The sequence below is a fragment of the Lissotriton helveticus genome, chromosome 2_2 (assembly GCF_964261635.1).
Source record: "Lissotriton helveticus chromosome 2_2, aLisHel1.1, whole genome shotgun sequence".
Taxonomy (NCBI): domain Eukaryota; kingdom Metazoa; phylum Chordata; class Amphibia; order Caudata; family Salamandridae; genus Lissotriton; species Lissotriton helveticus.
Genome location: NC_136060.1, coordinates 181780331 through 181805178, shown reverse-complemented (window position 1 = coordinate 181805178; position 24848 = coordinate 181780331). Strand labels below are relative to the sequence as shown.

At 44.5% G+C, this 24848-nt stretch overlaps 1 protein-coding gene across 2 annotated transcripts in view; it reads left to right on the top strand.

The window, feature by feature from the left end:
* N4BP2 (NEDD4 binding protein 2) overlaps positions 1–24848 on the top strand; it is a 1406797-nt gene that overhangs the window by 1037903 nt on the left and 344046 nt on the right. For both annotated transcript variants that reach the window (XM_078678311.1, XM_078678313.1), the window contains exon 11: positions 23710–23957. In XM_078678311.1, the coding sequence (XP_078534437.1) occupies positions 23710–23957 (248 nt within the window). The remainder of the gene's footprint in view (positions 1–23709; positions 23958–24848) is intronic.

Sequence of the window (24848 nt, the reverse complement as noted above, 5' to 3'; positions counted from 1 at the left end):
CGATGAAACTGGAAATTGTCCTGTGCACATAACGCTCGGCCACTTTTGCCAGAGCAGGGAGAAGGGAGATTGGCCTGTAATTGGCATGTATAAGGGGGTCCAAGGTGGGTTTTTTGAGCAGTGGTAGAATCATGGCCCGCTTCCAGGCCTGAGGCACCTCCCCTGTCGACAAGGATCTATTCAGCAGGGGATTCACCAAGATGTTAATGGCGGATGCCACTTTCCCCAAGCATTTTGCCGGGCATGGATCTAGAGGAGAGCCGGATTTCAAGCCGGACAAAAGCTCCAAAGATGTACTAAGATCCATGGGAGGGAATACAGAGAGGAAAGGGCCGTGACCTTCCACAGAGCATGGTAGCGTTAGATGGCTCAAATCCGATTGCGCACTAGAGAGAGAGGCCTGGATGGCTGTGATCTTACTGACAAAAAAGGTGGCAAGTTGTTGTATCCAGGCGTCCGTATGAGTGTGGTTAGGGGTACAGACAGCAGGAGAGATAAAATCCTGGACCACTTTGAAAATTTCTTTGCAGACATTATCAGCCTCATCAATGCGATGCTCAAAATAGGCCTTTTTTTCGTCCCAAATAGAATGATGATAGGCTTTAATTGCTGCCTGAAATTTCAATTTCTCAATTGGGTCGTAAGCCCGCCTCCAGGCCCTCTCAGCCCTTTTACACTCCTGTCGTTGTGTCCTCAACTGAGGGGAGAACCATGGGGCTGACGCCCTGCGCTCTCCTAATTTAGATCTTTTTTTGGGGATTAAAGTCTCAAATCTTCCTAAAAGCCATTTATGGAGGAGAACAAGATTCTCCTCCAGACTTCCCAGAAGGGGGCAAGGAAAGGAGATGAGAGCCTCAGATAGCATGTCCCCGGAGAGCAGATGGAACGGGCGTGAAGTCCGCGTGGCCCCAACTTCTCTCTCCCGAACAAGGGCAGTGACAGGCAGAGAGAAGGAAATTAGAAAATGGTCCGACCAGAGTACTGGCTGTATGGCACCGACAGAAATGGGTCTCGTTGAAAATACCTGGTCTAAGGTATGACCTTTATTGTGTGTTGGACCTTTCACAAAGGGAGATAGCCCTAACGGAGCCGTGATATCAAAAAGTTTTGTAGCGTCGGGGTCGCAGCTATTGTCCATATGGACATTAAGATCTCCAAGAAGAATGCAGTGATCAGACCTAAGACAAGGGACTGCAAGTGCTTCTTGCAGTTCGTCAAAGAAAGGTCCTGTTGATCCAGGGGTTCTGTATACAAGTATCCCAGTACAGGCCTGGAGAGGGGAGAGATGTAAGGTGAAACCAAGGGCTTCACATCCCTGCATATTCTCCACCGGAAAGGTAGAGCAGGGGATACTCTTTTCCACAATAAGAGCAACTCCACCACCTCTGCCCGATGTTCTATCCCTCCTAAAGATGATATAATTCGGGGGGATAGCATTTGCCAGGTCTGGTGCGGAAAAGTCGCCCAACCAGGTCTCGGTCAAAAACAAACACGTGATATTGGAATTATACAACAAATTCCAAATATTAATGGAGTGGCGGTTCACAGACCTGGTGTTAAGGAGGAGACATTGAAAAGAGACAGGTGTATTGTCATGCCCGGTTTCAATTACAGGCGGGAAACGCCACGCACATGACGGACAACCTTTCCTTAGTTTCCTACCACCAGGGAAAATATGAGAACATTTTCCTCGAGGGAGACGTAGAGCGAGAAGCTCAGCTGAAGAATAAGTCAGCATATTTAGAAGATTGAAAACAACAATGGCCGTAATAATACAAACCACCGAAGAGCAAAAACCACAACCTTAATGAGCCTGCTCAAAATAAGCGTGAAGACATCAATTAGGGATGCCAAAGGACAGCCATTAAAGGTCCGGTAAACAACAAGAAGGTATCATCCATCCAGATCACTGTTCCAAACGCCGATTCCAGACCAGGCAAAAGTGGTAACAAAACCATTAGATCATTTACAGCCAAGGTTGATAGGGGTCGCTACGATGAAAAGCAAGTAATAATAAACTCAGGCAATATAGAACTACTACAAAACATCGATTTAAAAAATTTAGTAAAACATAGATCGAGTCCCACGTCAGTTGCTAGGGAAAATGGACGCATATACAAAAAGGCGGCCTAAAACGAGATTGCAGGGATGGAACTTCGAAAGACAGAATGTCAATGGAACAGTCTTAAATGGACGCTAACAAGCAAATAATAAACCACCCGTGTGCTGATACATGGGTTCACGGAAGTAACCAAACAAGATGGACAGGACCAAATGACAACGTACGTTCCACCAGAGTCTTATCACCAAATTTGAATACCCCAACAGTAGGAAGGCTTCTCTTCATTCCCAATTATAAAGTACGGTAAGCAAGACTACTGAAATCGAGGAAACATTCTTCATCTAATATCTACAATTACAAGCCTCAGCGAAATACCAACAGCCGACCTACTGTCAATAGAAATTATCTCCCTCGGAGATAATGCAGCAAAGGAAGGCACACTGGCTACATGGAGGAATGAGGGAATCGTCAAGAGCATTCTTGCCGAAACTACTAAATTTGAGGAGTGGGGAATCAGTCTGAAAGAAGAGGCAAAACCGGGATATCCAACTTCCCTTTTAAGGAAGCAGACCAAAAGAAGAGATCATACACGGACAAGTCAAACCACGTACACCGTACTACATGGCGCTAGGGGAGCAGATAATGACCACTATGACAGCCCAAGATTGACACAGCGCTCTAACAATGATTGAACCAGTCATGTAACAGGTAGACTAGAGGGAGACACAATTAAACTTCTCTCCTGGAACATCGCCGGAGCAAAAGATTTTTTAAAGACACTAGAAAAACAGACACTTGGAGCACGTATGACATTATAGCCCTCCAGGAAACATGGTTAACGGAGCCAATCGATGTACCTGGTAGACTATGTTTCCATGCCAACGCGACGCGAACTCAACGTTACGGGCGTGCGAAAGGGGGACTCTCGGTTTATGTATCCACCGCACTTAAGATCAAGGCCTCTCAATTGCCCATATCCTCGGCGGATATGCAAATTATCAAATTGGATGGGATGACCCAGGGAGAAACTCGAACAACTATCCTGATTAATGTTTATGCCCACCCGAAATATGCAGCCAAAAAAGAATTCTTCAAACGCATTAATAATGTCGTTTCTGACTTTCGGCTCGAACAACCAAGATGGGACATCATACTGACAGGCGATTTCAATGCCAATCTCCTGCATTGGCCGGAAGAAGAGGATAACATCATTATAGCAAACGAGCAGTGGGGCGTTGACCCCCAGGAAATCCCACCCGTAAAGAAGACCGATTCAGGTGGCAGGCAATTGATGTGGGATCTCAAGCATCTTGGGCTAAGGGTGATAAATGGTAGATGCAAGCAAGATAAACCACCATCTACAACCTACACAGGTCAAGGCACAAGCACAATCTTAGACTACACAATAGTCACATTACCCTTGTTAAGACTGATGAAAAACTTTCAAATAATCAGTTCATTAGATAGTGACCATTCAATGCAGCACATCGAAATGAACCTGACTTTATCAAGGTACAAGCAAGCACGAACAATGGTAGACGAAGTATCTACAATCAATTTGAAGCGATTGAGGTGGACAAGCACCACCCTGCCACAAATAGCGCTGGATGCCAAGAACGAACTTCAATCCTTGATCCAAGATAAAAATCTGTGCTCCGAGACCTGGACTATCTAAACAGGTTATCCAGGAAAAGTACCAATATCAAAAAGAACACCAATTTATCAAGTAGTACTGCTTTTTCTAAGGCAGCACTCACCCTGAGAAAACGCTTGCGGAAATTCACAAGACGAGCCCAAGGCCATACTGCCAATTCAAGTGCTTGGCAAGAAGTTCGAATAATAAGGAAACTCTACAAGAAGCTAATCTGGACGGAGAAAAAAAATCAAGCCAACGAGTTCTGGACTAAAATGTTGCATAACATAAAAAAATCCAATAGCCGGGCCTTTTGGCAGCAAGTAAATTCCCTGAGCAGACCGTCACAAGTCATAAGTATGACCTGTATAACTGAAAGCGCATGGTCCCAAAACATAGCCGACACCTTCTCAATAAGACCCGCTTTTCAGCCGTCAGCAAAAACTTCAAGTACTGCGGCCTCGAAAGATAAGCCTCATGATTGGCAAAACATGTCCAGACCCAACAGGCAAGCATAGATCAATCGTTGCAGATTAGCGATGAACTTCAAATAACACAAATAATTAGTAAAAGTAGGCAAGACAGTGCGCCTGGACCAAACGGCATCCCGCAAGCAATATACAAGGAGGACCCTTAATACTGGGCCAGTAAATTTAACCATCTGTTTAGATCCATAAATAACACACGTCAGCTCCCAGAAAGTCGGAGAGGAGCAATCATCAATCCAATTTACAAAGGCGGTGACCGCAAAAATCCGGCCAATTATCGTCTGATTGCCCTCATTGACGCGGAAGCTAAATATTATGCATCCCTGGTACTAGCGGATCTCGCAAAATGGTCTGATACCAACAATAAAATACCGGTAAATCAGACAGGGTTTCACCGCGGAACAGGCACGATGGCAAACATAATGGCCTTAAGTCTAATCGCGGAAAAAAGCTTACAACATCACCAAACATTATATGCCTGTTTCGTGGACTTCATAGCGGCCTTTGATCGTGTTAGCAGGCATTTACTTTGGACCAAACTGAAACAGCAGGGCCTGCCAGATTCAATCTTAACTCCAATCATCGATCTACACACCGACACCTGGATGCAGGTAAAGATCGACAACGGACAGCGGCTAACCCGAAGGATCTGCACCTTCGACGGTCTAAAACAAGGCTGCGTGTTGGCACCTCATCTTTTCAATTTATTCATGGCAGACTTAACATCACATTTAGACCAGACCAATGCTCATCCACTACGGCTTGGTCACCTGCGTGTTACACATCTATCCTACGCAGATGACGTGGTTTTACTGAGCCAGACGAAAATCGGCCTGCAACGCCTACTACAAGCACTGACCAGATACACAAAATTAAACTTACTTGAAATAAACAGTAAGAAGACCAAGATCATGGTCATAAGTCGTCGCCATAAAGTGTCATCAGCATTTGCAATAGAGAACAGCAAATTGGAAGTGATCGACAGTTATAAGTATCTGGGAATACAAGTAGACAAACGCCTTAACTTTGTAACACATTTCAAAGCCATTGAAAAGAAGGGGACTGCCTTGTTACACGCCTTCAACAACTTAGCAACCAAACTTAGAGTTCCCATGTTCAACCCGCTCCTAAACATAATGAAAGCCAAATTACTGACAACAATATCTTACGGGAGCGTACTACATCACGGGAAGAGTGCGCAGCTAATAGAGAAAATAGAAACAAGAATCTATAAACGTGTATTTGGTTTGCCAATTGATGCATCACCTGCGCAAGTACGACTAGAATTTGGCCTGCAATCCCAAGTTCTGCTAAAACAATACGAGTTTGTCAAATTTTGGTACGACGTCTGGATGAACCAGAAAGTAGAAATTTATCGTGCCATGTGGGAGGCAATCAACAACTACTCGAATTCCCAGTACGCTAAATTTTTAAAACTCTCTCTAGAAACAACAGAATTGGCCCCACTCTGGGAAACCAGGCTTCCAGTACTGTTGTTCAAACAAACAGTAAAAAAAAGCGGCCAGCAGGCATTCGTTACTCAACGATAAGACATCCCTGAGTCATCGTGAACACGCCTTGATGACAATACAATCATATAAAAACCCGGCTCCGGCAGCATATCTACAACTTGCCTTCTCAGCGTATATCAAACATAGATACCTAAAATTAAGGCTGGGTAACCTCCCGACAAATTTTGATCAACCGAAATGGAGGATGCAAGAAAACAAAGGGTGCGAATTATGTGGAGCAAGAAAACAAGACCTAATTCATCTGATCTGTATCTGTCCCGCCATGAACTCGGAACGCCGGAGTAGACTAAAGGCGAAGTTTAATGAAATTGGAGCACACACCTGTCGGTCTGCAATCATACAAACACTGTGTTCTGTGGATCCTCAACTTATTTGCGGTGCAGTCCAATTCATAATCAATTTTGAGAAAAAGAGAGGAATTATGATAAGTCTTAATCGAAAACACGAACTCGTATACATAGCACGAAGTATTCCATATTTCAGTCATGGCATTCTTTAAAAGAATAACTTTTTACAAATCTTAAGACTTATCACCAGCATATTGTAGTTTACTGTTCATTTTCAGATATATATATATTTTTTCTTTCTCTTTCGTTTCTTCCTTTTTAATCCAAAAAAAAAAAAACATTCAGGTATTGCATATTTTTGTAATGGTTTTTATTAACTGTACAATAAAGTGCATTATTATTATCATATAAATATTGTTGCTTCCAAAGTGCCTGATTACGAGATTGATGGACTGGTTACTCCATCACAAACGTGGCTGATATCCCATTTGCCGTTTTACGAGTTCAATTATATTGAATGGAACATAATTAAACTCGTAACAGAGGGGTACCGGATATCCGTCACAATTGTGATGGAGTAACCCATTCGCCTAACTCGTAATCTGGCACCAAATGTCATGTTCATGTAGATAAGTATAAATTAATTTAATTTTTTGTTATTAAAGAAAACCTACTTTCAACCTTTGTCCCATCCCTCCTCTCTTTGACTTGTCCCAAACCTTTCTGACTACTGTGGACCAAACATCCTCCTCAAACTCCCCCCTCCTTTTTCAGCGATGTCACCCAATCTAACACACAACCACTACTTACCAAAACAACTTACTACTTCTCCTTTCAAATCCATTCTCATCATTCTATCTCTACTGTAAACTCTCCATATTTCAAAACACAAGAGCAACCCATGTGTCCCTGTGAATTTTAAGAAAATTGAACTTTAGCAAGTTTATACTTTTACAAAGATTCAATCTTAAACTGAAGAGATAAGTATAGAATATCTAAATCAATTACATGTGTGTAGTTTTATTCAATTTTCACAGAAACAGAACATTAGGTAGCCCGAGGAGTTTATCTGGTTTTACTCACGTCAGATAAAATGAGCAACATATTTATTCATTACAATAAATGTTGTTATGAAGAATTTTAAAACATGTTGACACACCAAGTATATATACAATACATAAAAAATATATACTTGTGACATATGTAACCCCAGTGAAGTGACCATAACCAACTTGTATTCAAACAAGGTGACTCTATTTACAAAAGGAGAAAAAGGGATGTCTTTAGATTCTGATTCAGTTTCCCAGATAGTGGACTATATTCATTTCTAGCACGGAGCAGTGAATTCTCCGGTGCATTCTTCGGTTCTCTGAGCAAATTCTTCGGTCATGAGACCTCGCCCTGCCAGACCAGCGGTGAGTTCATAATTAAGTAGAACGCACCCTCTGGACTTAAGTAATATTCACCTCGGACTCCTTCACTTCGAGCAGATAGGGATCACTGCATCCATGGTCATGTGAGTTACAATCAAAAGTTGCCCAGTAGGTATTATTTTCATCCTGGAAATACAGGATTACAGGGTGCCACAGGAGGACTGGCCCTTCTTGGACATCCACCCCGATATTATTGGATAACAGGTTCTTTTCCTTGCTTGCAAGGCATTGAATACTGATTCAATTCCCGACACTGTTACTGATTATCCTGAGTCTCCAGGAATCCCTTGTCTTGAAGAGACCCTGATATTCTCAGCCGGGTCAAAATCTTGTCGACAATAAAAATGGATAGTCTTAAAGCACTAGAAAAAATTCTGGTTCTTGATCTGGAAAATGAATCCGACTCTAAAGACATCCCCTCCATTAACTATTTGTAAATAAAGTCATCTTGTTTGACTACAAGTTGGTGAATACATCATGATGGCTTTCTTGTACAAGTGGCATTCCTATCGTGTTCAGAAGGCTTGGAAGGACAAATGAACACAGAGACCAAATCCTTCTACTTTGGAATCTAAAACAGCAAATTGATGGGTGAGATTTGTATTTTAAAATCCCAGGACTTATTTAGGCCCTATGAGGCACCGCAGTGGTCTCTGGTGAACTGCTCAGTGTTAAATGTGTTGAATTCTTTCTAGTTGAGACCTCCCCTCGATACACTACTCATCACGTTGGGTTTCAACATATAGGACCTCATCATTACTTGCTGTAAATGTCAGTATTTGTCCACAAGACATTGGTGTTGGCGATATCTCATCTTCAATTAAGCAGACCTTGCTTCTACAAAAGTAGCATGATGCATCCCTAGCCAGTAAATCGGCATATATTGAAATCTGATTCCATCATTGCAACCTATAGTGATTCCTTCACTACCACCATAATTACCACAATCTTTTTTTGTTGTTATTTAACATTCTTTTTTATTTCAAACATGCTCAGCACAGTAGTGTGTACAATTGTACTTGACGAATAGCGTAGTATCAACAGTACAAAAAACAAAGGCAAACCTCGTAGAGCAGTGAAGTAGTCCCACCACAGATTCTCTTGTGTGATCCTATGTCAAGATCCAGGCCCTACCCCACCCCCCTACAAACATTTGAAACCCCTGTCGGCTAGCCATGGTCCCCAAATCTTTTCCCACTTCTTCGGGAATCCTCTATTTTGGTAAATTACTTTTTCAGCCCACAGGTTCCAATCCAGCTCTGTCTTACAGTCCGAGAGTAAGGGCACTGCCGCTGAACCCCAGGCCCTAGCAATATACCTTTTGACCACCCCAGCCGCCAGTGCCAACCACATTTTTTGATTCATTACCACATTCTTGAACTAAACAAATACCTTCCTTAGTAGAAAGCGTTATAAGAGCACACCTACTAAAGACATCACTATTACATGCTACTTTCTCGTCATTAGAGATCGAGATCTTGGAGACAATGCATTATGCCTAACCAGGAAGTTAACTCCTATGGGACAGCTTTTCTTGTCTGTCACTGGAATTTATTTTCAGAAGGATCTGCCAAGTAGATGACATATCAACCTTTCATGAGGTCCCCAACCAGGTTGCAAGTAAACTAAATATTTCCACCATAGCGCGCCAGTCTCACATTTACCTTTTTACTGGGCATTACAGTGCCTGCAGTGCAGGCTTTTCACACATAGCACGTATCAGCTTTTAGAGTTACTAAGAAAGGCAGGATAAATTATATGGTATAATACAACAAAGTCCATCCTAGACCTGGAAGACTAGAGAGAGAAATTCAGGATTGCTCTACATCACTTCTATTTTCCTTTACAACCTGGTAATTATCATTCCCCATTCAAAGAAGGAACGGATCTTCAGCTTTACATCGGCTTCTCAGGCATTTTCCGAGTGCATGAGGATGGGGCAGGTATCCTAAGGTGTCACACAATCAAGGCCAACTGTTTTTACAAATTGTCACAACTTCTACTAGATTGCAAACTGCATCTGAAGTCCTGCAAAACTTGGGTATCCAGCTAAAACATGAAAAAAAAACGCCCTTTACTTCGATTGCAACTCATATGTGACTGGTGTAGTATTTTGACACACTGGTCACAAAAGTGTTTTTAACGGAGGTCAGATTTCGGATAATTTACAGAAATGTCAACATTTGGATAGCAGAGAGCCAGACGCATTTCCTAACTTCTGGGCTTCGAGGCCTGTATGTAAAATGCAAACTGCAAAACTGTATTAACTGCAATGTATGCAAAATGCTGAATTCTGCGTCCCACATTCCAACTTCATAAGGAATGGTCCTTTGATCGGGTGGTCATCAGCCCATCTCCTCGCTTCTCTTCTAATTCATTTCATTTTTTTTTAAATAATCATTAAGCTGCAACTGTACAGGCGTAGGTTAAGCCTCATTGTCACCAATTGGCCCTTTTCTGTGATTGTACCAAACCAACTTCTCTTCCTCCAAGATCCCCAAAGGAAGCTTCTGTGCAGGCCAAGACCCCCTGTCCAGGATTTAGGGCAAGACCCTGCACCACATCCTCTCATTGTTGATTTGACTACCTAGCTACTGAATCTCTGCAGTACCGACATTTCAACCTACCTCTCAAATGCATGAATATCCTGACCATAGTGTGTAGCAGACTTCCACAATACCAGGAAGAGGTTCTTGATCTAGCGTTTGGAGAAGTTGGTTGATATACAAACTTGTGAAAAGAATAATAGCCTGCCTTCCATATTTGTCTGGTTCTACTCTTAAATTGGCTTCTATGGAGTACAGTTGCTTGCTAATTATAAAAGATATCTGGTAGAAAAGCGGCAGTGCTGTGTAAGAGATATATTACCCTACATAGACTTGCCACCAGCGTAAGACTTTACATTTAATAATTAATATTACATTTTTAAGGAAACACCTCACATACAATATTATCTTTTAGACAATTAGAAAAAACTTGATCAGATACAGTCTCATTCCTTATTTTTTTTATTATAAACTTTATTCGGCAGTTAAGTCATAAAAGTATACATAAAATCCACAGTTTTCCAATTTCAAATCCATCAAAAGATACACTAAATACTAAGAAAGGATTAAACTACTATAGACTGTTGGCGAATATCATTTTTCACAATTCCATTAAATCCTAAAAAAAAAAATCATCAATTTTCGTACAGTCCAGGGTAATATTGCACAAAACTCATATAAATGAAGCAACCCCCATATTTACAGCTAAATAGGAGTGATAGGAACTTAATATTCAGGTCTCAGCCGCAATTTGTCTAATACGAATCACCCATGCCCATTTAAAAAATTTGGCCACAGCAATAGCAATTCCGGGACTAGGGTCTGTACATAGGATTCTTAAAACCTCTACATGTCTGCGTGTGCCAAGCAATTTACAAATGGGCTTAACCCACATTGATCTAGGGGCGGTATACAAGGGACAGAAAAAAAGGAGATGACTTATTGTCTCTTGTTCCTCCCCACACTTAGGGCATTTGTCATTACCGTTATCACCAGCCCATTAAGCTGTGAATGATCTTAATGGAAGGGAGCCTGCTCTAAGTTGAAAATAGAGTTTACGGTCCTGCTGTTTCACTATGGCATCCCAATATATTTCCAGCTTCGGTTGGGCCTTAAACTCCAGAAAACGTCCTGTTAAGTGTGAGGAGAGGCCCTTTGTACAGACTTCTGCATTCACCATCTCCCAATACTTTTCTTTCAAAATTTTCTTGGAGGGGAATGCAGCATTTACCGGGTCATCCCACAGTTCCCTCATTCCCAATATAGATAGTAGGGTCCGAATGGCCTTCAAACAGTGTATTTTTTTACAAGAATCCTTAGCCATTATCTCCCTCAAGCCCTGTACGTAATGCTGTAGCTCATTTGTGGTCCATAAGCGGCGCCAATACAATAAAGGCCGCGGAGAGGCAAGATCTTGGACCGCTTTTTTCCAAGGTCCCACATTAGCGGTGTTAATGGGGTACTTATGGATGGGAACGCTAGCTGCTTTTCGCAGAAATTCATTTTCTGCTAGCGTCAGGTTTCTTAAATTCTCAAAACCCCAAAATTCGGCTCCATAAAGGGCCGAACTTAACACCTTCATCCCATATATCTCCAGTAATGGGATAATGGGCTTGGTAGTTGAGGAGTTAAACCTTTTCAGAAGAACACCAGCCTGCTGGCGATGCTTTAACACTGCAATATTATTTTGAGGGCTCTCACGGTGCAACCCCCCCCCCCCTGACCCATTTAAAAATATTCCAAAAGAGTTTGGAGTTCTTAGCCTTGCATGCCATTTTAAGGTTCTGCCACCTACTCTCTTCTCAATCCTTTTTTGCTATATGTTGTTTATGCCTATAGTTTGCATGGGCCAGCTTTATTTTGCTAAAGTCTTTAGTCTTTAATGCCTGGCCCAACTCTCCCCTAGCTTGGCGGCAGGAGCCATCATACCAGCTCTCCGCTTTTCTAGTTTGGATTCTATTACCTAAGCTAGGTTTACAAAAATATATTTTCAGTTTGGCAAAAAGCCTATCGTGAGCCTCCATCAAAAGTTTAAGGGAAGATCCACACGAGGTGACCTCCTCCATAGTTGCTAATGCCCCTTCCAGATCTACCTCGATGTCAGAAATGATTTCCTGGTGCCCCACAACTTGGCACCACTTAAGATGGCGCTCGTCATTTGACATTACCAAATCAGGGAGAATAATTCCCCCGCGAGCCTCATCCACTTTATGTAGTCCCAGATTCGCGGTCAGGGGATTGTGGTCACTCTCAATGCGAGCTAATACCTCCATATCGAGAAGAGTAGACCACAACTTAAGGGGGACAAGTAAGTAATCAATATTACTTGCCCTTACACCGTTATCGACAGTTTCCTTTCCCATCTTGTCTGACAATGTACACCCATTGGCAGCCCTCAACTGATTCCCCATACAGAGGCCCTTCATCTGTATTGCGGCCTCTGTCCATTTTCTTATAGGTTTAATACCCAGCTGAGGAACTCCCCTCCTACCATCCTCATCCTCTGTTAGGTGCGTATCATCCAGACCAAGGGGTTCGAACCTGGTGTTAAAATCCCCTGCGATCAATGGCAATATATTCGGGGGGTGGCCTGCAGTAATATATCCAACTCTGCTACAACATCAGATTTCTTGCCACCTGGAAGCCCCCTTGCATAAACATTATAGATGTAAATTTTTAAGTTTCCTGGGAAGCTGAACCTAACGGCAAGAATATCACTACTCGTCACAGGGAGCAACTGGGTATGGCATTTAAGACTCTGCCTAACCATATCACCAGACCCCCCATAGGACGCCCCTGATGGTTTTTAACAGCAGGGACGATAAAATTCAGATAACCCACTTTAAACACGGGTTCAACCGCCCAAACCTCCTGAAACAGGCAAATATCAAAACGGTCAATGAATTCCAGCCAAACAGGCGAGTTAAGTTTAGTCCCCACTCCCGCCACATTCCATGAAATAAGAGATGTCTGGCATACTGGCCCATTAGAAATTAAATTCGAATCTCCCCATACAGGAGAGTCACTAGGGCCTTGGTATGCAGAGTTCTGACTCTCCAATGGCCGTTCTTCTTTATCCACCTCTACATTTACGACACATATAGTATTTTGGCCACCATCATCCTCCTCTACATGCCTGTGCAGACACTTGCCCTAGCCTCAATTCTGCTACCTCCCTTTTACCCCCCACTCTACTACACGAGACGGACCTTTGGTGTGCATGATGTCAATCGCAATCCCCCAACCCCGACAAAGCCTGAAATCTATTAAACAACCTTATATTCCCCAAAGGGCAGGGATTTGGGGGAACATCCTGTGCAAAAATGTCCTTCTCAAAGGGAACTGGAGGGCCATAGAAGTAAGCCAGGGGGAGTACTTGAATCCCAAGGGCCTGATCATTTTGTGGCCAATTACAGATGTAATTGACACACCTCTGGTCTCTGAAATTAATAATAATACAATCCCCTGCCACCGTCTTACATCCCCTTCCTATCCAGTTGACTCTCCTAGCACCCAAGATCTCTGCTCGCATATTAGTCCGCAGTGGGCGAAACTTATTAAGCCAGAAGATACACTTGTGCTTAAGGTCTAAATATGATTCCCGTTTCCCCTGGGCTACTGGTGGAATCCCGACCTAAACTACCACAAAGGGGGCTGATTGGGGAGGGAGATCAATATAAGGAAGGGGGGTCTCACTATATGCCATTGGCAAAGGAGGCAAACATTTTTGCTGACTAACTACCGTGCTGCTACCATCTCCCTGGTTTAACCTATTGCTCACTGCTGTCATCCCAGCCCCTGTCTGATTACGAGCCGGGGGTAAAGCTTTGTTTACCAAGATGGCCTGGGGAGTCCTATTAGTCTGTGCTATATTCCCAGCCCCTGCCGAAGCAGGAGGCCGGGGGATAGCAGGGGACACCCTATTGTCAGACTGGGTAGAGTTGCCCCCCCCCCATTGCCACAACACCAATACTGGAATCAGTTGTGCTATGAGCTATACGTTTTTACGGCCGACCAATTGGGGCACTGTGCCTTAGTCCTGCCTGTTTCTGGGCTTGTACAAACGAGAGTTCAAGACACACCAGCCTGTTTTCAATAGAGTCCAGCCGCTCATGTATTGGAAGACATATCTTCTTAAAAGTGCCCTCTAGTCTTTTCCAAAACAGAGGGCCCAGATCCAGGTATGCTTCCTCCCCCACAGTTTCCGGGTGTCTACCATGGCCATCTTTTTCGAATAATCCAGGTTGCATGGGGCAAGTCGGCAGAATTACCACTGGATCCTCAGCGGGAACTATGTTTTTTGCAATTTTTGATTTTCTCCCCCCAGCATGTGTTTGGGCCCCAGGGTGCTTTCTCTTTGCTAGAGCCCCCCATTCTGCTGAGCCAATCCTTGTTTTGCTTGGCATGCCGACCGAGTTCTTATATTAGGGGATGGGGCTCTACCTGCATCACTGTCAAGACCCCTACTCCTGGGGGAGATCTCGCATGTATCCAGAATAGTCATTGGCTGAGGTGATAAGGTTCTCGCCTCCACTCCCGACGGAGGAAGCGTCCCCTGGGAATCAGCCTGTTGGTATATCGGCGATCTAGCCCTTGCCAGGGGGCCCAGGGAAGATCTCTTATCAAAGGCTGTGTCCAAGGATAGTCTTTTCTCGGTAAGTTCTATATCCTTTGCCAGGGCTGATGATACCCTAATAAGGAAGTTATCTAAAGTACCCATTAGTTAACCTCCAGTAGATTTCCTTCCAATAGTTCCAGCTTCCTGCAAGGTAGCCATGCTTGCTGAAGACAGAGTATTGCTCTAAACTATTGGCATACGGTATATAACACACCTGGGCTCTATTATGGAACACTGACCTTATGCTGATGCATCATACATTAGAGGGGTGGCCCGTCCCGTCCTTATCCGGTCTTGAACGGGCTTAAACTGGCCCGCCCTTGGCCCGGGCTTCGCCCGGCTCGTCCCGCGATGCGCGGGTCAGGTGTTGGTTATGTACACCTCCTCTGGGCGTTGCGGGAGGGTGTAGCTGTGCCCCAAGAACTTCTGGGCAACGTAGTCTCCCTCGGCGCTATTCAGGTATGCTCCCGGGTGCGAGCGTTTCCCGCGGAGCGGGAAACGTGAGATGTAGCGATAAAGCTCGTAGGGGGGTGCGTGGTTCACCCCCGGTCCGTGAGTCCCACTGGCTGACGCTTTCCTATTCAAACTCCGGTAAGGCAAGATTTCCCACGATGCGCGAGTCAGGTGTTGGTTATGTACACCTCCTCTGGGTGTTGCGTGAGGGTGTAGCTGTGCCCCAAGGACTTCTGGGCAACGTAGTCTCCCTCTGCACTATTCAGGTTTGCTCCTGGGTGCGAGCGTTTCCCGCAGAGCGGGAAACGCGAGATGTAGCGGCAAAGTTCGTAGGGGGGTGCGTGGTCCACCCCCGGTCCGTGAGTCCCACTGGCTGCCGCTTTCCTGTTCAAACTCTGGTAAGGCAAGATTTCCCTTATTTATTTTGGCTATGAAAAGAAAACGCAAAAAGTTGAAGATGAAGTGTATTTTTCGTTCACATTACAAAAGCCAACATGTTTTGTGGAGACCGCTAAGGCAAGAGTTCAGCTCTTCAGATCACTTGATAATGCTAACATGGATTATTGAAATGAAAATAAATGAAAGTGAGATTTATAGAATGTGCTAATACCCTGTGGTGTCTGGGAAACAGTGTTTACAACGCTGTCACTACATCGCAAGACTGTTAAAGGCAGTCGTTATAACGACCACGTTGTTAGTACACGATGCATTTACATCGCAAGTCATTACAATGACTTGCTGTAGGGGGCGCTGAGGTATTTTAAATAAATTCCAACACCTTCCCTACTGTTGCACAAACTGGAGTAAGAATAGTAAATAACACTATTCCTAAGTCCAGCGCGCTCCGTACAGTAAGTTGTTCTAATGACTTGCGATGCAAATGCATCGCGTTCTAACAATGCTGTCGTTGTAACGAACGCGTTGTTAAAGCACGCAATGTAATACATCGCATTGTAATGTACTGTATTCGGGGTGCCTAGGCACTGAGCTCGGAAAAGGAAGCCTACTGGTTTGGAGGGGGTTGCAAGGTAAGGAAACTATTGATTAGAAAGCCAGGTTTTAAGGGCTTTCCTAAAGGCTAGCAGATCTGAGGAGGGAGTTCCAGAGTCTGGTTGTGCTGCCCACGAAGCTCCTCCTGCTCCAGTGAGATTTCTTTTACATTTAGGGACTACCAGGCTGTGGGCCTCAGCTGTGCGCAGCGATCTCGATGGGGTGTACCAGTGAAAGCTTTGCCTGAGATACGTTTTGTAGCTTCTCTTGGTTGGAGAGACGCCCAGGCTACTTCTCTCAAACTAGTGGCCAGCCTGTACATTGTGGTCAAAATGTATTGTAAGATATTATTGTATGTGGGGTACTGCTCTAACCTAAAGTTAAATACATTGAATTGCTATTACTGCTTTCCGCAAAGGTCCTTCTCTGGCAGGTTTTTGATATTTTAGTGATTAAAGATTTCCTAGGGGGATTCAACAACAATGTTACCCAGCTAGGAAGCCTTCACTTTTTTGGAAATTGAATGTAGTCTTATATAAGTTATTTTTAACTCATGTGTAAGGCAGATCTGCAATATATCTCTGGAAAGTAGCTTCCTCTTCAGCTAAGACATCAGCTGCGATGATTAGTGAAATTGAAGTTCTGTGTCCCAATTAAACCTAAGCATTCATTCATACAATAAAGTATTATTGTATATTATTCCTTCTGTCCTCCCAAACATATCAGACTTTCTCACCAACAATACATTATCATCTTACTTCAAGGACGACCTCACTGTCAGATGTATTGGCATTCTAGGTTTGGCATCTTTGAAACAAGCCATGGCTGAATGTACAGCTTTCTGCATTGCGGCATGTTAGCAATAGGCTGACATCTGTATTTAAAGCAAACTCTGGCTCATTCCACGAATGGCAAGTGCTGCTTGCATCAGAAGTGTCTCAATCTCTGAAAGCTACAGTGCAACCACCCGGTGTTTGGTGCATATTGTTATCCAGCATTACTGCATTGATGCGGAACTCACACCTGGGTAGTCCAAACATATGTATGCATTTTGTTAAAAAGCTAAGTATAGCTTGTCTGTCAACTATTCTTGGAGTTTACACCCCTATGAGCATAGGCTGTGGCTTGTATTGTACTTTAATATGTATGAATATCAAAGTCCCATGATGAAAAAGTAAAGGTTTCTTCCTAGTCCTCGAAAATGAGTCCTTTGTGGGATGTGTAAACAACTCACTCTTCTTCACATTACCTGAGAAGCTTACTTAATTGCACTGCCACACCAAATGTAACTCCCAAACGTAGTGAGCAGTGCTTTCTGGGGGATTGCAAGTTCTACATTATTCAAGGGCTAGTGTCAAAACTCACTTGTAAAGGATGTTATGCCAATTGTCCCCTTTTTTATTTATCAGGTACTGTGGATGGAACACCAATTATCTGAATATCACCATGCATTGGTCTAATTGCATTGTGTTATTCTTTATCTAACTCTAGCGTTGTTGTTCTTCTAGTTATGCTTGTTGGCATAACCACTAATAGTTGTTTGCCCAAAACTCTGCCTTCCCCAGCTACTGAGTTGCTTAATTATGCACTGTTAAAAGACATTCTTGTGGTGTATAATTTTCTGTCTGAATCTTAACTTGGCCTATTAGCCTTCTTTAGTGACGTGGGCATGTTCCTCTTCTGTACGCAGCTAGACTTTCCGCTGCTCGCTAATACATTTTAACCATCCACCTTCGTGACCTGATTTTTTTTCTTTACTCATGTTTTTTCCCATTTGGGCATCATATAGCTTTATATTATTTGTTGCCTGCCTTCACAGACAGTGCTCCCAGCTTGTGCTGGCCCACATTACTCTCACCACTAGCGCTTGAGTAGAAAATGCTAAGTTTATAAATCTCCCCTGAAGCGGTCCGCAGTTCTCTCACGATGACTGTTGGTTATGGATTTCACTTTGGTTGTATTCAGTTATGGATCTAAACTATATTTTAAGAGAGTTATTGTTAGACCTGGCACCATTGGTGTGGGCCTCCCTTCCATTTTTTGCTGTTGCCGCCTGTGTTTTTGCTATGTGTTTTGCCGATCTAGATGCTTTGGGCACTGTGCCACTGCTATTCAGTGCCACAGTGCAAGTGCTCCCTATTGTAAAGTATTGGATTGGATTAGTGACTCCATTATTGGTTCATTTGATTTACTTGTCAGACCCTAGTACAGTGCACCATGTGTGCCCAGGGCCTGTAAATCAAATACTGCTGGTGGACTTGCAGCAACTGGTTGTGCCACCCACAGAAGCAGCTTGTAAATTGTGAGTCAGACCTGCCATTGCAGAGCCTGTGTGCAGCCTGGGGCTGCCATGTCGACTTGGCAAGTGCACCCACTTGCCAGTCCCTAAACCTTCCCTTTTCTACAAGTTAGTCAACTCAAGGTAGGCCCAAGGGCAGGGTGCCTTGTATGTAAAATGTAGGACATGCCCTGATGTGTGTAGCATGTCTTGATAGTGAATTACAGCCAATTTCGTTTTTCACTATTGCAAGGCTACCTGTTCCCATAGACCAGAATGGGCAGTTTGATTACAACTTCTTATAATCCTAACTGACTCAGGGAACTAGGTAGAAATTCAAGTTTAGTATGCTTGAACTCAGTATGATAAAATACATCTTTTAGTGAAGTTGGTTTTAACATTCTGTGTTTGAAAATACAATTTTTAGAAAGTAGGTATTTTCTTTCCTAACCATCAAAGCCTACCTCTGCTAGCCTGTGAATTCCATGTCTGGTTTGTGAGTGACAGGGGCTGGGGTGGCTCTAGGAGACCTTGTATATTATTCCTTCAGCACCGGGATGAATAGGCCTATCTGCATGTAGAGAGGTGGGAGGAGTAGCACCTGGGCCTGAATAGGGCTGTGCCTGCCTTTCACAATGCTGGCTCCAGCTCCTGTTGTGTGTCTGATAACGCTGGCCCACACTGTCAAGGGAAAGAAGGAGTCCTGTAAACAAAGTGCTCCAGGACTGCACAGAACTGGTTTGGACTAGGTACAGACACTCTCTGCCTTTAGAGACAAAGGATTTTTGTGTATAAAAGGGTGGACCCAGACCCCAGAACTTTAGATCACTTCTGGGAATCAAGACAACCCTTTGCCAAGGAGAAGAATCAAGAAAGCTGCAAGGAGGATACTGCCCCTTTGATGTGGTGCTGTTGGGGTTGGCCTGCAGTGGTTACTTTATTTGCCAACGAAAGTAGAAAAGGACCTTTGTGTGTAGTTTTGCAATCTTGAAGAAGAATCTCCAAAGGCTTGAACTGAGCTTGCCTCCTGCCTGAAGTCTCAGGATTCAAGACATCACCCCCAGCTCCACTGAATTCCCTTGCTGTGGAATTCTGCCTGCAGAGAGGTGCCTACTGTTCTTTGGGCCCCCTGAGAAGACTGCGAGGAGCTGGGAGCTGGAAGCGCGATGCAACGGAGAGAAGCATGTCACCGCCGCAGTAGTTGCCGTCACACCGCTGAAGAAGCGTGCCGCCGCTGCAGCTGTTTGCCGTTGCACCATTGACGAAGCGTGTTGCATCACCGGAGAAGCGTGTTACAGGGCCTGTCGCGGCTCAGAAGTTACTGAGTTCGCCGCACGGCCGTCGGGCGTACAAGCATCACATCCAACATTGTCGCATCGCGACACCATTTTCTCGCACCGGATCGTCGCATCGAGGCGCCATCTTGTCGCATTGCACCGAATCACAGTAAGGAACCGACACGTCCCCTCCCCTGCGCTGCAGTAAGGAACCAACGCATCACCTCCCCCGAAGCAAGGAACCGACGCATCACCGTCCCTGCGACCTTTTTGTTTGTATTGCGTGACACATCCAAGGTACTTTGAGAGTAAAGTGTTGCATTTACCATCTACATTGAACTGAACCTTTTCCTACCATTTTAAAGCCTATTTTTGATTATTGTATTGTGGATTTTTGTCGTTTGGCCTTGTGTTAAGTCTGGTGTCCATTTGTAGTGTTTTCACTGTATTCCTGAGTGTGTTCACAAATGCTTTACACACTGCCTCTGAGATAAGTCTACCTGATTGTGTCAAGCTACCAAGGGGGTGAGCAGGGGTTATTTTAGAAGTGTACCCCCTTACCCTGACTAGAAGCAAGGGTCCCTATTTGGTCAAAAGTACCTACCTCTGCGAACTAGAGACCACCAGCTCTAACATTGGTTGTCAGCGGTGAGGATTTGGACTTGCATTTGTGACTCATACACAGTGATTGGTGTATATTATCCTTGGAACTTCTTTTTGCTTTTTGAGAACTACCAACTGTTTTTCACCATGAGCAAAGCAGCATCCAATGCATCTATGGATCAACAGTTTGAAAATGATAGGTTGGATACCTACATTGTGCCACAGCTTAAAACCTTCTGCAAAAGATTTAAAATCCCTGTGAAAGGCATCTCCAAGAAGAAAGAGTTCCAAAAGGCGCTGAGGGCCGGTTGGAATCTAGGAATGCTACTGAGCATCCTGTAGAGCCTAGGGATGGGGCAGAGAATGCAGATGGGCAGCTGGATGGGCCATTGGGCCTGACCAGGGAAAAAGTACCTTCAAGGCCAGGCAGCAGTGTTTCTTCAACGGGCCTGGCCCCAGAGGAGTTGGAGGACAGGGAGAGTGATAGAATGCACAAGATGGAGCTAGCCAAGCTCAAGATGGGTGGGCAGATGGAGTTAGAGAATAAGAAGTTAGCCTTGGATGAAAAGAGGATGCATTTAGAGCATGAAAGGATGTTGAGAGAGCTGGAATTGAAAGCAAGAAGTTTAGAGATTACTCCCTCCGGTGGCAGCACACCACCTGTGCCTGTAGAAACAAGAGTATTCATTCCCAAGGATGTTATTAAGGAATTTCATAAGAATGAAGATATTGGGCAATGGTTCAAGGCCTATGAGGTAGCTATGTCCTCCCACCGGGTCCCTGAGAAGGATTGGGTAGCAGGGTTGTGAGGACGGTTCCTCAATGATGGACGGGACACTTGATTAGATTTGCCTTGTGAAGATCAGAATTCTTATGTACACATGAAAGAGGCCTTAATGTCCAGGTATGGGTTTACCCCTGAGCTTTATAGACCAAGGTTTAGGAATTGTAAGAAACTGGAGTCTAGCACTTAGGTAGAATATGTTTTTCTGTGGCAGATCGTTGGTTGAAGGGTAGCAAAGTGAATGATTTTGAAGTGCTCTATAATTGGATTTCATGGGATCACTTTTCAATTAATTGTTTTCCAGAGCTACACCAACACCTTATTGATAGCAAGCTGACTAACCCTAGGAAGCTTGCTGAGGAGGCGGACCACTGGGTGAGCACCCGGGTCCAGAAGTGTCATGGGAGTGACTCCGCCAAAGGTGGGTAGGGTCCCCAGCAGAAGAGTGGGGGGGACAAGGGTAAACAGAGGGAGATCCAGAAAGGGCTCCAAAGTAATCCCTAAAGGAACCAAGGGAAAGGTCCCAGCCTCCCCCTGAGAAGAAGCCCTGGGCTCCGACAGGTAAACCTGTTCATCAGGGACCCCTGAAGTGCTTCAAGTGTGGTGAAGTGGGCCATAGGTTTTATGATCTCCAGTGCCCACAGAGGGACAAGACAGCATCCACTGGTGCACCGCCCTGGCAGATGGCGAGTGTAGCCCTGGAGGAGGAGATGGGTGCCCAAGGTGGGTGGGGTCCCACAGAGATGTCCCATGTCTCTTTAGGAGACTGTGAGGTGGTCCCCAGGACCCAGCTGCCTGATAACACTAAAAAGTACAGGCAGTGGGTGACCATCAATGGCCATAGAGTGGAAGCTCTTAGAGACACCAGAGACCGTGTGATAGCTGTCAAGTCTCACCTGGTGTCTGAAGAACAGGTGGTCCCCAATGCATTTTACCCATTTGTTGCCGCTGACAACACAGAGAGCCACTTCAGGACCTGTCAGACTTGCCAGGTAAGTGGAAAGAGTGGAAGGAAGCAAAAGGCTCCTCTCCAGGCTTTACCTGTGGTCAGCTCCCCCTTTGAAATGGTGATCATTGCCATTGTGGGGCCTCTGGATCCCAAGACAGCCATGGGCAACAGGTTCATCCTGGTCTTGGTGGACCATGCCACCCGGTACCCGGACACCATCCCTCTCAGGACAGTGATGGCCCCCATTGTGGGACGTGCACTGATGGGGATTTTCTTCCGTGTGGGGTTCTCCAGAGAGGTGGTGTCAGACCGTGGTACAAACCTCATTTCTAAGTATATGAAGTCCTTGTGGGAGAAGTGTGGGGTAAGTTATAAATTCACCACCCCTTACCACCCCCAAGGTTATGGGCTGGTTGAGAGATTCTGCCTGCAAAGAGGTGCCTACTGTTGTTTGGGCCCTCTGAGAAGACTACGAGTCGATGGGAGCGGGAAGCGCGCGCAACGAGGAGAAGCATGTCACCGCTGCAGCAGTTGCCGTCGCATCGCCAAAGAAGCATGCCGCCGCTGCAGCTGTTCGCCGTCGCTTCATCGACGAAGCGTGTCGCCACTGCAGAGGTCGCCGCCGCATCCCCAGGGACGCGTGTCGCCGGGCCTGTCACTGCTCAGAAGTTACCGAGTTCGTAGCATGCCTATCAGGCGTGCATGCATCACATCCAACGTTTTCGCATCGCGACGCCATTTTCTCGTATCCACCGGATAGTCGCATTGCATCGAGCCACCATCTTGTCGCATCACACTGGATCACAGTAAGAAACTGATGCATCACCACCCCTGCGCTGCAGTAAGGAACCAACGCATCACCTCCCCGGAAGCAAGGAACCAACACATCACCTTACCTGCGACCCTTTTGTTTGTATTGCGTGACGCATCCAAGGTACTTGAGAGTAAAGTGTCGCATTTACCATCTACATTTGAACTAAACCTTTTGCTACTATTTTAAAGCCTATTTTTGATTACAGTATTGTGGATGTTTGTCGTTTGGTCTTGTGTTAAGTCTGGTGTCCATTTGTAGTGTTTTCACTGTATTACTGAGTGTGTTCACAAATGCTTTACGCACTGCCTCTGAGATAAGCCTGCCTGCTCGTGCCAAGCTACCAAGGGTGTGAGCAGGATTTATTTTAGAAGTGTACCCCCTTACCCTGACTATAAGCAAGGATCCCTGTTTGGTCAAAGGTACCTACCTCTTCCAACTAAAGACCCCCAGTTCTAACAGTTATGCATTCTTTTAGGATACTCTATGCTATTGCGTAGTGGTGAAGCAGTGCTATGTTGTTGGTCCTAGAAGTAAACTCTTTACACTGGAAGTTTCAGCTCGGGGAACTTTGCCTGCAACTCGTCCAGCTTAGGATTGTTCTGGCACTCACCAGGTACAAACAGAGTGTAAGTACATTGCTAACAAGGTTTCCAGCCATATAGTTCCTAACTGCAGCTCCTGTCAAGATAGTTTGAAAGAACTCTGTATTCATTCCTGTATTTAGGCTGCATTTCAGTTGGTTAAGCGGTATTCCTGGCTGCTCAGCTCTTGGGATGCGTGGCAGAGATCACCCAACTCCTGTTCTGCTGCTGTGCTAGCCTGCATATTGGAGTATGTGGCCCGATTCATGGACATCAGTGAGGTCATCAGTGGACTTGATAAATGAGCACGTTTTCCTAAATTCTAGTATTCGAATGACTACAGCTTAACTGATTACAGTTTTCTCCTTCTGTTTCTTGCAGATGAGCAGTTCTGCACCGACGATAAAACACTGCCACGCTTACCTCATTACACAGATAGTAAGGCGCAGGAGCTCAGTGCCAGCTCAGTTCCTGAACTTGTGGCTTCAGAAACCATGTGTGCCTCTGCTCATCAGCATGAGATTTCAGGGGACTTACCCTTTATGGACCACTGGAACACCCGGACCCAAAAAGTGTCACTTAGGAAAATTATGTCGGAAGAAGTTGCCTTTCAACAGAGAGAGCATATGGTATGTTTGTCAAGTGTGTACTGTTATACTTCTGTTACTTACAAAAAGGAGATTGCTTTTCATGATGAATAAAACAACCCCTCCTCTGGCCTTTTCATAAGCCAAAACATATAGAGTCGCACACAAGTGGTAGGGTTATCAGTTGCACAGTCGAAATGTTTGATTTTTGATTTGAACGATCTTAGCATGATTTGAGATGTGCTTCTTTTTATCAATGCGTCCAGAAATCAAGTTGTCCCAGAACAGTCATAAATGGTATAGGAACACAGCAAAGGACCTAACTCCGAACCCAATCTCCACTTTAAGCCAAATTACAATTTTTGTTTTTCCCACTGTGAAATTTAACATTGCTATTATGCTGTGAAAAGCACACACAAAGCCTCTATGATTTGTTCGGTCATTTGGTAGCACATGTTTCTTAGACAAAATATGAAAATCAGAAGCCTTCATTATCAGAAGACTCCAGGGTACATCCTATCATATATCAGTTTGTTATTAGTGTTAAACACTTTAATCTTTTTTTTGTTTTTTCCCTCCACCTTCTTCCTCTTTCAACAAGGTAACTTTAAACCACAGGCCTCATGTCTGTCCGCTGCATAATTGTCTTTTATCACATGATTGTGCAAACATTTATCATCAGATCAGGATAAGTTTTTATAGCTTCTCTTTTTTAGGTCGAAGCCTACCAGACAGCGGCCTGGTTTGCCAATGGCTTTTTATGGGCTTCTGAAAGCTTCCCTGGGATTGCATTCCACCCATTGCTTACCATTGGCTTTGTGGTTTGTAGCTCATAGTTTAATGCTTTCCATTTAATGGCATTATTTGCCTTAGGCTGTCCAACTTGAGTTTGGCCCTCCTGTGGCCCATACTTTGTTTACTGTATTCTTCCAC